Source organism: Phocoena sinus, chromosome 7 (assembly GCF_008692025.1).
Source record: "Phocoena sinus isolate mPhoSin1 chromosome 7, mPhoSin1.pri, whole genome shotgun sequence".
Classification (NCBI taxonomy): domain Eukaryota; kingdom Metazoa; phylum Chordata; class Mammalia; order Artiodactyla; family Phocoenidae; genus Phocoena; species Phocoena sinus.
Window position 1 is genome coordinate 32951470 of NC_045769.1, and position 16217 is coordinate 32967686.

Sequence of the window (16217 nt, forward strand, 5' to 3'; positions counted from 1 at the left end):
TCTCAACAGATGCAGAGAAAGCTTTTGACAAAATTCAACACCCATTTATGATAAAAACCCTCCAGAAAGTAGGCATAGAGGGAACTTTCCTCAACATAATAAAGTCCATATATGAGAAACCCACAGCCAACATCATCCTCAATGGTGAAAACCCGAAACCATTTCCATTAAGATCAGGAAAAAGACAAGGTTGCCCACTCTCACCACTCTTATTCAACATAGTTTTGGAAGTTATAGCCACGGCAATCAGAGAAGAAAAAGAAATAAAAGGAATCCAAATTGGAAAAAAAGAAGTAAAGCTGTCACTGTTTGCAGATGACATTATACTATACATAGAGAATCCTAAAGATGCTACCAGAAAACTACTAGAGCTAATCAATGAATTTGGTAGAGTAGCAGGATACAAAATTAATGCACAGAAATCTCTTGCACTCCTATACACTAATGATGAAAAATCTGAAAGTGAAATTAAGAGAACACTCCCATTTACCATTGCAACAAAAAGAATAAAATATCTAGGAATACACCTACCTAAGGAGACAAAAGACCTGTATGCAGATAATTATAAGACACTGATGAAAGAAATTAAAGATGATACAAATAGATGGAGAGAGATACCATATTTCTGGATTGGAAGAATCAACATTGTGAAAATGACTCTACTACCCAAGGCAATCTACAGATTCAATGCAATCCCCATCAAACTACCACTGGCATTTTTCACAGAACTAGAACAGAAAATTTCACAGTCTGTATGGAAACACAAAAGACCCCGAATAGCCAAAGCAATCTTGAGAAAGAAAAATAGAGCTGGAGGAATCAGGCTCCCTTACTTCAGATTATACTACAAAGCTACAGTAATCAAGACAGTATGTACTGGCACAGAAACAGAAATATACATCAATATAACAGGATAGAAAGCCCATAGATAAACCCACGCACATATGGTCACCTTATATTTGATAAAGGAGGCAAGAATATATAGTGGAGGAAAGACACCTTCTTCAATAAGTGGTTCTGGGAAAACTGGACAGCTACATGTAAAAGAATGAAATTAGAACACTCCCTAACACCATACACAAAAAGAAACTCAAAATGGATTAAAGACCTAAATGTAAGGCCAAATACCATCAAACTCTTAAGGAAAACATAGGCAGAACACTCTATGACATAAATCACAGCAAGATCTTTTTAGGCCCACCTCATAGAGAAATGGAAATGAAAACAAAAATAAACAAATGGGACCTAATGAAACTTAAAAGCTTTTGCACAGCAAAGGAAACCATAAACAAGACGAAAAGACAACCCTCAGAATGGGAGAAAATATTTTCAAATGAAGCAACTGACAAACGATTCATCTCCAAAATATACAAGCAGCTCATGCAGCTCAATAACCAAAGAACAAACAACCCAAACCAAAAATGGGCAGAAGACCTAAATAGACGGTTTCTCCAAAGGAGATATACAGATTGCTAACAAACACATGAAAGAATGCTCAACATCATTAATCAATAGAGAAATGCAAGTCAAAACTACAATGGGGTATCATCTCACACTGGTCAGAATGGCCATCATCAAAAAATCTAGAAAGAATAAATGCTGGAGAGGGTGTGGAGAAAAGGGAACCCTCTTGCACTGTTGGTGGGAATGTAAATTGATACAGCCACTATGGAGAACAGTATGGAGGTTCCTTAAAAAACTAAAAATAGAACTACTGGGATTCCCTGGTGGCGCAGTGGTTGAGAATCCGCCTGCTGATGCAGGGGACACGGGTTCGTGCCCCGATCTGGGAAGATCCCACATGCCGTGGAGCGGCTGGGCCTGTGAGCCATGGCCACTGAGCCTGCGCGTCTGGAGCCTGTGCTCCGCAACGGGAGAGGCCACAACAGTGAGAGGCCCGCGTACGACAAAAAAAAAAAAAAATGTAAATATACTACCACCCTGCGACCCAGCAATCCCACTACTGGGCATATACCCTGAGAAAACCATAATTGAAAAAGAGTCATGTACCACAATGTTCACTGCAGCTCTATTTACAATAGCCAGGTCATGGAAGCAACCTAAGTGTCCACCAACAGATGAATGGATAAAGAAGATGTGGTACATATATACAATGGAATATGGAAATGGAAATATGGAAAATTTGGAAATGGAAATGGAAATGGAAATGGAATATATGGAATATGGAAAATGGAATATATACCATGGAATATTACTCAGCCATATAAAGGAACAAAACTGAGTTATCTGTAGTGAGGTGAATGGACCTAGATACTGTCATACAGAGTGAAGTAAGTCAGAAAGAGAAAAACAAATACTGTATGCTAACACATATATATGGAATCTGGAAAAAAAAAAAAAGAAAAGAAAAGAAAATGGTCAGAAGAACCTAGGGGCAAGACGGAATAAAGATGCAGACCTACTAGAGAATGGACTTGAGGATACGGGGAGGGGGAAGGGTAAGCTGGGACAAAGTGAGAGAGTGGCATGGACATATATACACTACCAAACGTAAAATAGATAGCTAGTGGGAAGCAGCCACATAGCACAGGGAGATCAGCTTGGTGCTTTGTGACCACCTAGAGGGGTGGGATCGGGAGGGTGGGAGGGAGGGAGATGCAAGAGGGAAGAGATATGGGGACATATGTATATGTATAACTGATTCACTTTGTTATAAAGCAGAAACTGACACACCATTGTAAAGCAATTATACTCTAATAAAGATGTTAAAAAAAAATAAAAAACATAAAATATTGTTCGTTTTCAAAGTTCAGTCTTGTTATTACTCTCATTTGAACATTAAATGCTTGAAATCAACATAAAAAACTGGTATTAAAAACATTTAATAATTTTTACCTGAAACTTGAGCTTGCTCTCTCCCCCTTCCCGGTCTCGTTTATGCATATTCACCATTAAGGCTTCATAACAATCCTTCCAATAAAGTGCCATGCTCTCATGACCATCATAAAATGCATGGGTTTCATACTGCTTCATATAAGGTACAATCTTATAAAAAATATACATACGCAAAATTTAATGCATGCTTCCATAAAAATGATAATTTAGTAGAAAAACCCCACTCAACAAAGACGAAACTTACATATTTTTCAATGTAAACTTGCCATTCATTTGAACTGCAATATTCTTGAAAATCTTCGAAAAATGAAGAGCTTCCATTGGTAAAAGGTAAAGAAGGCAGATGCAAGTTCATGAAGAGAAGCTCATAAATTTTGGAAACGAGGGTACGGACAAGCGGAATCAGAAATGAGTATATTTCAGTCTGTTCCTTGATTGATTGTCTTAGAACATGTTCCAGCTTCCCTAAAATGTAACATGCTTCATCCTGATTTTCAATCACCTTGGTCTGAAGAAGGGTGTTTAGCTTAGCTGATGCCACTGCACAAACCTGGAGTAAAATAGTAAAATAAAGCAGATATTTAGTGATAACAAAGTTCTTTGGCTCCTCTTGAAGTTGTTTTTTAAAATAAATTATAAAAGTAACCCATGTTTCATTTGAAATATACAGAAAAGTTAAGAAGTTGATAATTAATCACCCCAGCATCCACTCTACTCCTTCAGAGAGTTTGCAGGAATTCGGGGATGATTCCATCTCTAGTTCTAAAAGATATAAACCAAACAGAATATCCAATCCCTTGCCACAGTGACTGGTTCAGGTAACTCATCTTTCAGTCAACTCATGTCACTATCTTTGTCACATGGATTCATTCAGGGATAGCTTTATCATGCAAAGACACAACTTTTATACAATAACTGTAAAGAACTGTGAAAGGGCTTGGATTTTATCAATACCTCATCTCCAAGCTGACAAGTTAGCCTACCATTGTTTCATAGATGCTGGCAGAAGAATGAGACTCCTGGATCAGAGACAAAGATCTACAGCATTAGCAATAGCCAGAATATCAGCACTTGCCCTGTTCCCCGAAATGTAATTCCATGGTGAGAAATGAACAGAACTAGATGATGCCTGCACACCCAGTGGTTGCATTATAGGAGAGGAACCCCAAGCAAAGTGAACACAAGTCTTTTAAATTGGGTAGTAAGTGTACCTGAACGTTGCCTTGGAAGGAGACATTATCTTCATTATACTGGACAGTAAACAAACCTGCTTTTGCTCTGAAGGGAGACATCATCTCTATCTTCCCAAGCTGTTCTCTATACATGCGTCCTCAAAAAGACAGTTCGTCACAAAGGCATCCAGTGTCTGTATTCACAGGAGATCCATGAAGAACTGTCTACCAACAATGACTCTAGGAAGAAGCACTCTCTTTCTCTGGATATGAACAAGGAAGCATGTAGCCTTAATTGCTGCTGGCAGTGATTTTGTGACAATTAGGGCAGCCAGCTTAAGACAAGCTGACATGATGGAGAGTATGCTGTGAGAACAGCAAACAAATGGAACTAGAGCCTTGACTGAATCATGCCTTAAACTCATCTTAGCTATGGAATTTTCAACTATATGAATCTTCTTAACTAAGTCAGCTTGCATTGATATTTCTGTTATTTGGAATCAAAAGCATTCTTATAGATAAAGGACAGTGAACAGGCAACTGAGTAAAGTTCCCAAGGAAAATACATATCTAGGTCACAAACCCAGGCAAAGGAATATGCTATATTACTCTTAAGCTCTGGCCTTAAACTCCATCCTAGAAAGGTAAATTGATCACGAAGGGGCCTCCTTTCATCTAGACTAGAGAAAGATGGAAGTCTTAAAACCAAAACAGGACAAATGATGTAAAGTGTCTCCTTCTCCCTTAACCCTATAACCCAATTTTGGATCATATTACTTTCAAAATAAAGAAAAGCGCGAGAAAGAAAGGAAGTATTAAAAACTGACATCACTTCAAGAATATATATGTGCCTATATACGGAATCTAAAAAAAAATGGTTATGAAGAACCTAGGGGCAGGATAGGAATAAAGATGCAAGTGTAGAGAATGGACTTGAGGACAAGGGGAGGAGGAAGAGTAAGCTGGGACAAAGTGAGAGAGTGGCACGCACTTATATACACTACTAAATGTAAAATAGATAGCTAGTGGGAAGCAGCCGCCTGGCACAGGGAGATCAGCTCGGTGCTTTGTGACCACCTAGAGGGGTGGGATAGGGAGGGTGGGAGGGAGACGCAAGAAGGAGGAGATATGGGGATATATGTAAATGTATAGCTGATTCATTATGCTATAAAGCAGAAACTAACACACCACTGTAAAGCAATTATACTCCAATAAAGATGTTAAAAAAAAAAAGAATATATGTGTACCAAAAGCTGATCTGAGCTGTATGCACATGCCTTTGCAGGCCAAGGCAACAATAAGGGATCTCAGGCAGTCTTTCCATGCAAGACTTAAAGAAGCAAACAGCATTGGAGGAAACAACCTCTAAGATGGCTCAAAACTTTAACTTTTCTACTTTTAACTTAAGCCTCTACTAGTGAAGCTTCTCTACCCTTCTCAGGTTTTCCCCAAATCCCTTCACTTTAGTCTTTGAATCTGACTAAAGCAGCTCAAACCCAATAGAGGCCAACAAATGTGAGACAAAAGGTCATAAAATCTCATTATCCAGGAAATACCAATGTTAATATTCTGGGCATTTTTGCTATATGTTTTTAAAAATACTATTCACATGAAAGGTTGAATATTCAGTGCTTTGCTTTTAAGTTAGTATCACAGTATTAAATAACTATAAGTTTATATGTTTATTTAAAATTATAAAGACACTTTCAGTGAATACAATGATTTACTTACCACTGACTTAACTTTGGATACACACACTACCCCCCCACACATAGATATGATAGCCCTGCCCTCACATTATAAAGAGTACTACATTATGGTCACCTGAGAAATGACAAAAAATACCTGGGCCCTAGTTCTCCTGTTTAATTACTGAGTGACGCCCCACACAAAGGCCTTTTTTTTTTTTTTGCGGTACGAGGGCCTCTCACTGTTGTGGCCTCTCCCACTGCGGAGTACAAGCTCCGGACGCGCAGGCTCCGTGGCCATGGCTCACGGGCCCAGCCACTCCGCAGCATGTGGGATCTTCGCGGACTGGGGCACGAACCTGCGTCCCCTACATTGGCAGGCGGACTCTCAACCACTGCGCCACCAGGGAAGCCCACAAAGGCATTTTAAAAAAGCTCCTCTAGGTGATTTCATGTGTAGCTAGTGAAGAGAATCACTGGCTGAGCTAAGACAACTGAAGGAGCAGAAACCCAGACAACGCGGTGACCATATACTGCATCTAAATAAATCAACAACTTACTCAGTCCTGCTTTAAAGACAACCTGGGAAATCCTGGCATTGATGTGAAATCTCCTAATACTTAAATGCTGGCAATTAAATAATGCATGGGCCAAACAAAACAAATTTGCTAGCCAGATTCTTTTTGCAGGCAACTCTATTTAAACCCCTATAAGGGAAGGGGTTCCTTCCCCAGCCTTTAACATGCACAAACTCAGGGAAATATGCTTTTATTCCTGAGGGAGTGAAATTAAACAAGTAGCTAGTGAGAAGTATTATAGGTCACTAACTACTGGTTGATAGGATCAGTCTTACCTGTAGGTGCTGCACACTTTATTTATTTAATAAGTATTTATAGAGTGCTACTATGGTACAGGCACTGGATATTTAATCATGAGCAAATTAAAACAGACATTTTACTTCTCCTTGGAAATCTTACCAAGGATAAAAACACTGAGGGTGATCATGAGTGGAAAAAAACAGAGTTCTAATATCTAAAAAAAGAACTACCTGGTATGCTGGCTGCAAGAGCTTTAACAGCCAGCCACCAGACTCATATTAATAAAAAAGCCAAAAAAGTTACCTTTGTTCTATTTCTAGATGGAGAAAAAAAGAAAACTACAATGAACATCTATGTGTACAAATACTGTTTGGTATTTTAGATTATTACCTCAGGATATAGTTTTAGAGTAGAATTACTAGACAAAGCATATAATAACTTTTTTTGAGTTCTTCATATAATTTTCAAACTGTATTTAAAAGCTGTACAATTCAAATTTTAATCATCCACATATCAGAATGTTTATTTTTTGTTTAGCTTTTCTGCTTTTTCCATGTTTTTTCCAATGACCATGTGTTACCTTTATGGTTAGGAAAAAACCCCACTATCTTTAAAAATTTAGTAATGTGGGGAAATGAGTTTAATATAATTGTAAGAAAAATAAAAAAGAACACAAAATTATCAAAATATATGATGGTTTTAATCATCTGAAAAAATATATACAGAGAAAAAAACATTAAAATATTGACAGTTGTTTTCTCTTAGGCTATGGGATGAAGGATGTTTTATCTATTTTTTCTCTTTATGCTTTTTGTGTACTTTCCACAATGAGTATGTTTTCTTTAATGACTGGAAAAGACTATCTGTTGAAAAATATGGTCTTTTTAAAATAGGGCAACCTTATGGTATTTTAACCTCCTCATGTTCTTATCAATATTATAGCAAGTTTATATTAGAAACGATTATCAAAAGAAAATAAAAAGGGCCAGATAAATAACCATGCAATACATGTCATGACTAATCCAATGCAGGTAATCACAAGCATCCAATGTAAATAGAAAGATGACAGACTAAAATCTGCATGGAACTTTCCCAACCTTTAGAATTTTTGAAAATAATAAATATTCTGTGGGTCCATCTTTTATTTATTTTTATAGTAGAAACCTAGCACAATGCTAACACTTGGTAGGTATTCAGTAAGTGTTTAATAAATGAAGAAAAATGAGATAAATGTAAAACTGAATTAGTGGATTATTAAGTACAGAAAAAGATTTTGACAGAACAATTTAAAAAATAATTTTCCTAAAAATGCAAGCCCTAAACTCCACACGTATAAAAGTCTATGCAGGCTGTATAGCTCCTAGCTATACTAAATGTAGATGATGTGAGTAATGCCCTCTAATATAAGCTATACATAAATCCTCTAAAAGGAAACCTTAAATTATACTGAATCATAAACATCAGGAAAAAAGAATCGATTAGCCGCCTCTCAAGCTTCTTTCTCATCTCACAAAACTGAAACTAGAATTAAATCATGATATTTTTGAAACTAATTAAAAAATAAAAATGCTGAAAACATAATTGCCATTCAGTTACTGCACAAATTCCTATGTTGCATGTGAGTATATAAAATAACAAAAAAGAATCGACAAACCTGCAAATTACCCCTTCCAATGAAGCCTAGAAGCATCTGGATTTGAATCTGTGAGAGTTTCACCCATACTGGACTTTCAGAATACCAGACTGACAGACTGTCGAAGAGCAGCATCATATCCTCTAAAAGCTAACACAAAGGAAAAATTGAGAAATAAAAACATTCCATTTTCAAATCTACTGATGAGTTTTCCCAACAGTAATACAAATCATAAATATTTCAAAACTAATTCAATGTTCAGTTGGTAAAAACCAAAAGAATTATCCTAGTAAGAGTTACTTAACAAAAGTAACTATCACATCTGCGACTATCACATCTTATCCATGTTTATCACATCTGATTAAATATTAATGCTCTGAAAAGAGGGGATACAAAATTTCTTTCTTTGAAAGTCCTTCACTACCAAAAAAATAATTTCAAAGAGATGTTACTGTACCTTCTCAGTCCACATGTTCGAATTAACTAGTCCCTCTGACTGCAGAAAGTCCTGTATGATCAGCATGAGTCGGAAAGCATTTTCAGCAGTTACTGGATTAAATTTTGCTTCTTTGTTTTCTGTGACTGCCCATTCTAACATCTTCTGTAGCAAACTAAGTATAAAACAAAGTCCTCTTAAAACCATTTAAAATTTATAAAAATAACAGGTCACCAAAAAAAATAACCCAGCAACAACAAACGTCGTTATTTATTAATAGGAACGTACCTCCAAAGATACAGTATCACTGGCAGGTATAAGACACTGTGGATGGAATTTAGTAATAATGAAGCAACTTTTTAATCTTTGGAGTACTTATCTTTAATATACCTAATATGAAAAGGCAAAGTAAAAGTTACCTGTTTGACTTGACCTTGAAAAAGCTATGAAAATAATTCACATTCCAGACTCCATGAGATACTTAAAAGTTTCTTTAAAACTGAAATTGGAGGGCTTCCCTGGTGGTGCAGTGGTTGAGAGTCCGCCTGCTGATGCAGGGGACATGGGTTCGTGCCCCGGTCCGGGAAGATCCCACATGCCGCAGAGCGGCTGGGCCCGTGAGCCATGGCCGCTGAGCCTGCACGTCTGGAGCCTGTGCTCCGCAACGGGAGAGGCCACAACAGTGAGAGGCCCATGTACCGCAAAAAAACAAAACAAAACAAAACAAAAAACTGAAATTGGAAATGTTAGGGAAGAAAGCCTTATGCCTTACAGAGAGTCTAGACCTATGGAAAAACAAAAAAGTAATTCTGTTCTAGTGTGCTGTTGATACAGTGTTCTATCATATGCAGGGAACTCAAAACTTTAGAGAAGTAATTTTCATGAAAACACTACTACCTTCCTTTAGCATGGAAGCACTCAAATTTGGACAAGACTGTAGAACACATGCACCAAGTGCTTAGATACTGCAGAAAACAACTTAAACAAGGAATATATAATCACTTAGAATCCAAATTAATGTAAGAATTAAATCTCCTCACATTGGAGTTAGCTTTGGATTTCTCTCTAGATCCCACTAGAATGGCAACAGACAGGAGAAAGGCTGAGCACAAAGCTTCTCCTTTTCTCTCTCTCTACATCCACTGAATACTGAACAAAGGTTCAACAACAAATATTATTTTGGACTCCTGCCCACTCTAAAAGGAGAGGGCATATCACCAAATGAATGCTTACATTAGTTTTATTTCATCTGATGGTCGAAGTAGCTCACTGGATATTCCTGGTTTAGTTAGTGCCGAAAACACTTGTCCCCGTTCAATCCAAGTATCGTCATCAGACTTTTCTAGTCCCTTACACATTACACAGTTCAAAATATTTGTCAGTAATTGAATAAGCTCTTCCTCACATCTCTATAAAAAAGAGAAATTAATATGAAATTATTAGAGGGAGGGGGTGTTAAAAGCAGATCATGAGAACCATCAGGTACATGAATTATAATCATTCAACGTATTTTTAAGGTGGCTGCATGAACCTGGAACTTTACTACGAAGGCCCTAGAGATGTAAAGATGAATAAGACACTGGCTTTGCTCTCAAGACACTCACAATTTGGTGACTTCTAGGCTTCTAATACCTTAGATCATGAGACTTGGAACATGAATAATACATGAAATTGTTAACAATCACACATTTCTGAAGTCAGACATAAAAAAAATAAAACCACATTTGGACAAATAAGGAATCTTACCTCTTGGTTTTCAAGTAAAGGGAAGTCATCATTAAAGCCCACATCATTTGTGATGCTGCTTTCTTTGTCAGACTGCACAGAAAATGACTTAGTGGACTCTATCGGGGATGGCGTGCTAGGCAAGCTGTCTGGCATTTGACCTCCACTATCACTCAGTTCACATGAATCAATTCCACTGAGATCTAAACTCAGATGTGAAGGGTTATTATGCCAGAATTCTCGATTCTCTGATTTGAAAGATAATTCTCCCATCAAGCTATCTTCTTGAAATAATGGTGTGTTCGAGTCTAGGGAGTGTCTATCCTCCAAACTCCACTGATCTGAAGACACATGAGCTGAGGCAAAAGAGCTGATTTTTTCCTCATCTGTCTTTTCATCAGAGTTCCTCTTCATATCTTCAGCTGATATATTTTTATCATTGTCTTTCATTACAACAGCCCTACCGTGCTTATGAAGAGTATTTCCATTTTCAAAATTTGCTTTTAAAAAAAGCCTAACTAAAGTGTCTTGCCAACCCACTTGTTGAGATATTTGATGTGCTGCATCTGGCTGGGACTGTAAAATCTGTAAAATCTGTGAAGAGATTATGAATGCAAAATTCGTCAAAAAGTGTACAGTACTTTACATCAACAACAGTTTCTTTTCAGCTATTTTAATGACAAAGTAATTTAATAAGAAACTTTGGAAGGATATACTTTCAAATGATTATATTCTTAACTAGATTAGAAAATATTTGGATGGCAGACATTGTATTTTTAACTAATCTGCATATTACTCATTGTATATCTAGAGTTGGGACTCAAATATTTGCTGAAAGATAAAAAAGGAAAAAAAGATAAAATAATCCTCCACATACCAACACACTCACGTCATTAATTTAATTTGGTTGGAGAAAAAAATATAGATAGAATTAAGGTATATATAAAATGTAATAAAGTTATATCCTCTCAACTAAGTACTTTCCATGAGCCTAGTACATTTGTTTAGTAAATACTGAACATCTACTATGTGCCAGGCACAGTTCTGGAACTATGGTTAGGGAGTAAACTAGAACACATAAGAAACTTTGACAGAAACTAGGTACACCAAGAATGTTTTCCCACCTCATTTTTTCCTCAGGCAAAGTTAATGTCTGCTTTTACAAAAGCATTTTTTTTCATTAACTCTACATGGTACAAACAAAACAAAAACTGAACTTTAATTCCAGAAAACTATTTCCAATGAGATGGATGCTGATATTTAGCTAGAATAAGAAACTGAAATTAAAGAGTAGACATTTACATGGCAATGTGTATGATCTCTAGTATCCCAACTGACTTCACATTTTTTGGAAAAAAACAAGTTCTCAAACACTATCAGAAATGCTGTTAAGATCTTTAAGACATTTTAATCACAAAGCCAATAAACTTCTAAGTAGATGAAAAGAACTTTGGCTCCCAGTGTTTATAGAGTATCTCTTTTATCAGAATTTCTAACTCTGACAAACTTCATAGCAGGAAATGAGTTATGTTGGTACAGACTTCAAAATTAATGGTTCTTATGTACACCGATGCTGATATAGAAAGCAGTGAGTCGCAGTGAGTCATGATGACACGTTAAGTTTCTTTCCTCACTTAATGCCATCAATCAGTGAGCTACCTTTACTGTAGCAGTGCACAGTAGCAATTTTAAACACATTAAGTTGAACATATTAACCTTTGGTTGGCAAAGAAACTTTTCATGATTTCATGACTTTAAAATTTTCAGACTTATTTTAAAGCAATTTTATAAACACATAATGAATAAAAACTGGGCTGTACTGAAAGAGGTTTCTAATTGCACACTGAAAGGAAAAGGATCCATTTACATGACCTGCTTCAAGGAAAACATGCCAAAATCCATTAAAATGTAAAATGTGAATACTCTTTGACAGAAAAATTACATTTCATGAATTATGTCCTACATATGTATTACCATGGATAGGTAAAGACAAATGTAAAAAAATGTTCCTAACAGAAGTTTGTAAGTATGGTAAAACAGGAAACAATCTAAATGTCCATCAGCTGGGAACCAGATAATACTTTTATAGAATAGCCATAGAATAAAAAACTAGGTAGCTGTTAAAGAGAAAGACATATCCAGATTTACTGATGGAAAGGTACTGTGACATAATTAGGGAGTAAAACTAAAAAGAAAAACAAGGAAGCAAATTAAATACTAGACTGGTCAGTGGTTGCCAGTAGAGGAGAGAGAAGGATATAATCGGGAAGAAGCGCATGGTGTAACAATTCGCCGACTTAGAGGTTAAATGAGTGGACTGAAGGTAAATCATTGTTGGAATACACTCATAAACAAACTACGGAAAATCTTTTCCACAAAGGTTAAGAGATTCAGAAACTCTAAAATATGGTGTTTGCATTAAAAATGGTCACAACAAAAGGTTCTGAATAAAGAAAATATTCTCTGGTAATACATTTTTGACTCTGGAAAGGGCATTATTTCCAGGAGCTCATGTATGGCTAAGAAGAACAAATTTATATGCTGATTTCTTATGATTATATAAAGTTAATTCACCTCAAAAAAGGAAACTATAAAATTATGTCATATAAAAGATATTAAACTTATATCTGGTGAAAAATACTCAATCTAAAAGTTCTTCACAATACAACGATACTGCAATTTTTAAAGTACATCTTTAAAGTTTACTAACCTTTCTGCAGATGACTACCCTGACATTTATACGTGCTCTGTGAGATATATATACCACAGATAACAGATCTTTGAAATTAATAGCAGGATCTATGATGGGAAAAAAAAGTTAAAATTAAATACTAGAGAAAACCAGAGAAAGAACTGTGGTAACAGTTATATATAAAGGCTGACAATCATTTCATTTTTATTTTTTTCCTGCTGTCAACAACAGATGCCCTTTATTTTTTCCCCCAACTTTATTAAGATATAATTGACATAAAACACTGTTTAAGGTATAAAACATGATGATCTGATATATGTATATATTACAAAATGATTACACAATAAGGTCAGTTAACACACCCATTATCTCACATAGTTACTATATTTCTTTTTGTGGTGAGGACACTTAAGATATGTTCTCTTAGCAACTTTCAAATATACAATACAGTATTGTTAACTATAGTCACCACGCTTACCTTAGATCCCCACAACATACTTATAACTGGAAGTTTGTACCCCTTGTACCTTCACCTGTTTCCCCCACTGCCCCAACTCTGGCAACTACCAACCTACCCTGTCTCAATTTTCTTTTTTCACATGTAAGTGAGATCACACAGTATTTTCCTTCTCTGCCTGACTTGTTTCACTTAGCAGAATGCCCTCTAGGCTCTTATTGCAAATGGCAGGATTTCCTTCTTTTTTATGGCTAAAATTCCATTTTATATATATATATATATATATATATATATACACCACATCTTTATTATTCATTCATCTATTGATGGACACTTAGGCTGTTTCCATGCCTTGACTATTGTGAATGATGGTACAATAAACATGGGGTTGCAGATCATACCTCTTTGAGATATGATTTCATTTCCTTTAGATATATACCTGGAAGAGGGATTGCTGAATCATATGGTAGTTCTATTTTTAATTTTTTAAGAACCTCCACACTGTTCTCCATAGTGGCTGCACCACTTACATTCCCACCAACAGCACACAAGGGTTCCCTTTTCTCCACACCCTCACCACTAGCACGTATTATCTCTTGTCTCTTTGATAACCGCCAAACTAACAGGAGGGGGGTGATATCTCATTGTGGTTTTGATTTTCATTTCCCTGATAATTAAGGATGATGAGCACCTTTTCATGTATCTGTTGACCATTTGCATATCTTCTTTGAAAAAATGTCTATTCAGGTCCTTTGCTCATATTTTAATTGGATTTTTTGCTATTGAATGCTATGAATCCCTTATATATTTTGGATATTAACCCCTTATCAGATTTGACTTGCAAATATTTTCTCCCATTTCATAGGCTACCCTTTCATATTGTTGATGGTTTCTTTGGCTATGCAGAAGCTTTTTTAAAAAAAATAAATAAATTTATTTATTTTTGGTTGCATTGGGTCTTCATTGTTGTGTGCAGGTTATCTCTAGTTGCGGCAAGTGGGCTTCTCATTGTGGTGGCTTCTCTTGTTGTGGAACATGGGCCCTAGGCGTGCGAGCTTCAGTAGTTGTGGCACGCGGGCTCAGTACTTGTGGCTCATGGGCTCTACAGTGCAGGCTCAGTAGTTGTGGCACATGGGCTTAGTTGCTCCACAACATGTGGGATCTTCCCGGACCAGGGTTTGAACCCATGTCCCCTGCACTGGCAGGCGGATTCTTAACCACTGCGCCACCAGGTAAGTCCACAGAAGCTTTTTAGTTTGATTTAGTCCCACTGTTTATTTTAACTTTTGCTGCTTGTGCTTTTGGTGTCACACGCAAAAAATCATTGCCAAGACCAAGGTCAAAGAGTTTTTCCCGTATGTTTTCTTCTAGTATTTTCACAGCTCAGTTCTTACATTTAAGTCTTTAATCCATTTGAGTTAATTTTTGTGGGTGGTGTAAGACAGGAGTCCATTCTCATTCTTTTGCAAGTGTGTATCCAGTTTTACCAATCACATTTATTGAAGAGACTATCTTTCTCCATTAAGTATTCTTGGATTCCTTGTCAAATACTGGTTGACTCTTCACGCATAGTTTTATTTCTAGGCTCTTGATTCTGTTACACTTGTTTATGTGTCTATTTTTATGCATACTGCAGCATACTGTTTTGATTACTATAACTTTGTAGTATAGTTTGAAATCCGAAAGTGTGATGCCTCCAGCTTTCTTCTTTCTCAAAGAAAGAACTGTATGTAATAGTCATATAAACGCAGAAATAATTGTTTCATTTTAAATAGGAATTGTAGATATGTTCAAATTTTACAAAAACAATAGGTTTAGAATGTTTAACATCTCCCTGACTAAACCCTAAAAAGCTCTTCTTTTATTTTGATTGCCTGAACATACTGTTGATACTGCTTGGATCTTATACTTGTATTTATCTTTTTATGTACATGTCTTCTCAATGAGATGATAAACCACTCAAGACAAAGAACCTTATCTTATACCTTTCTGAACCCCTAGCATCTGACAAAAATTTTATAGTTTGTAGGAACTACTTACAAAAAGGTTCATAAAAGCAAAATTAGAAACAAAAAGGAATATCTGAAATTAGTTTTCATTTTCCCTTTAAGAATTTAAGCTCTGAAAGGAAAAAGAATATCTTGTACATATTTTCTCTAGTGTCCTTTTTGTTTTACATAGACTGAATTATTTACTAATCACTCAGTCAATAAACATTTACTGAAGGCCTACCAAGTAAGGTACTATGCTATGCTCCGGGGAGACAAAAACAACAAAGGTACATTTGAAACAGTACCCAAGAAAAGCCCTGCTGAATCAAGTAATAGGTAATTTTAAAAGCAACCTGAGGAAAGAGGGGAAAAGAAGAAAGAATTTCAGAAGAAAAAAATTCAGGGCCATCAAATAGAATTACATGACTATGAAGAACATTTCTTAAATGTATCAATATTTTAGCCTTAGTCATACCTGTATTTATAATTTGATTGGTGAGACTTTTAATGAGAGAAGTATTAACAGGTGCTTCATTAAGAAGGAGCCCTAATCCTGAGTAGCCAACTTCTCTAAGTCGAATACGTTGTTTACTTCGTTCATAAACGTTCGTGCATTTCAACATCTGTTCCATAACCTGGTCACAACAGTAATATATTCTCAATATAGAGAACTAAGAACGATTGTCACTTAGGTTAATATCGAATAAATATTAGTGTACAATGTTTCTAGAGTATCATTTTATTCCTCA

General features: G+C 36.1%; 1 protein-coding gene across 1 annotated transcript in view; it reads right to left on the reverse strand.

Moving 5' to 3' along the window:
* NBEAL1 (neurobeachin like 1) overlaps window positions 1-16217 on the reverse strand; it is a 188425-nt gene that overhangs the window by 82859 nt on the left and 89349 nt on the right. Inside the window, exons 26-33 of the mRNA XM_032637277.1 lie at window positions 15944-16103; window positions 13039-13127; window positions 10350-10922; window positions 9837-10012; window positions 8625-8778; window positions 8189-8317; window positions 3101-3406; window positions 2857-3006 (exon numbers count right to left, since the gene is read on the reverse strand). Coding sequence (XP_032493168.1) covers window positions 2857-3006; window positions 3101-3406; window positions 8189-8317; window positions 8625-8778; window positions 9837-10012; window positions 10350-10922; window positions 13039-13127; window positions 15944-16103 — 1737 coding nt within the window. The remainder of the gene's footprint in view (window positions 1-2856; window positions 3007-3100; window positions 3407-8188; window positions 8318-8624; window positions 8779-9836; window positions 10013-10349; window positions 10923-13038; window positions 13128-15943; window positions 16104-16217) is intronic.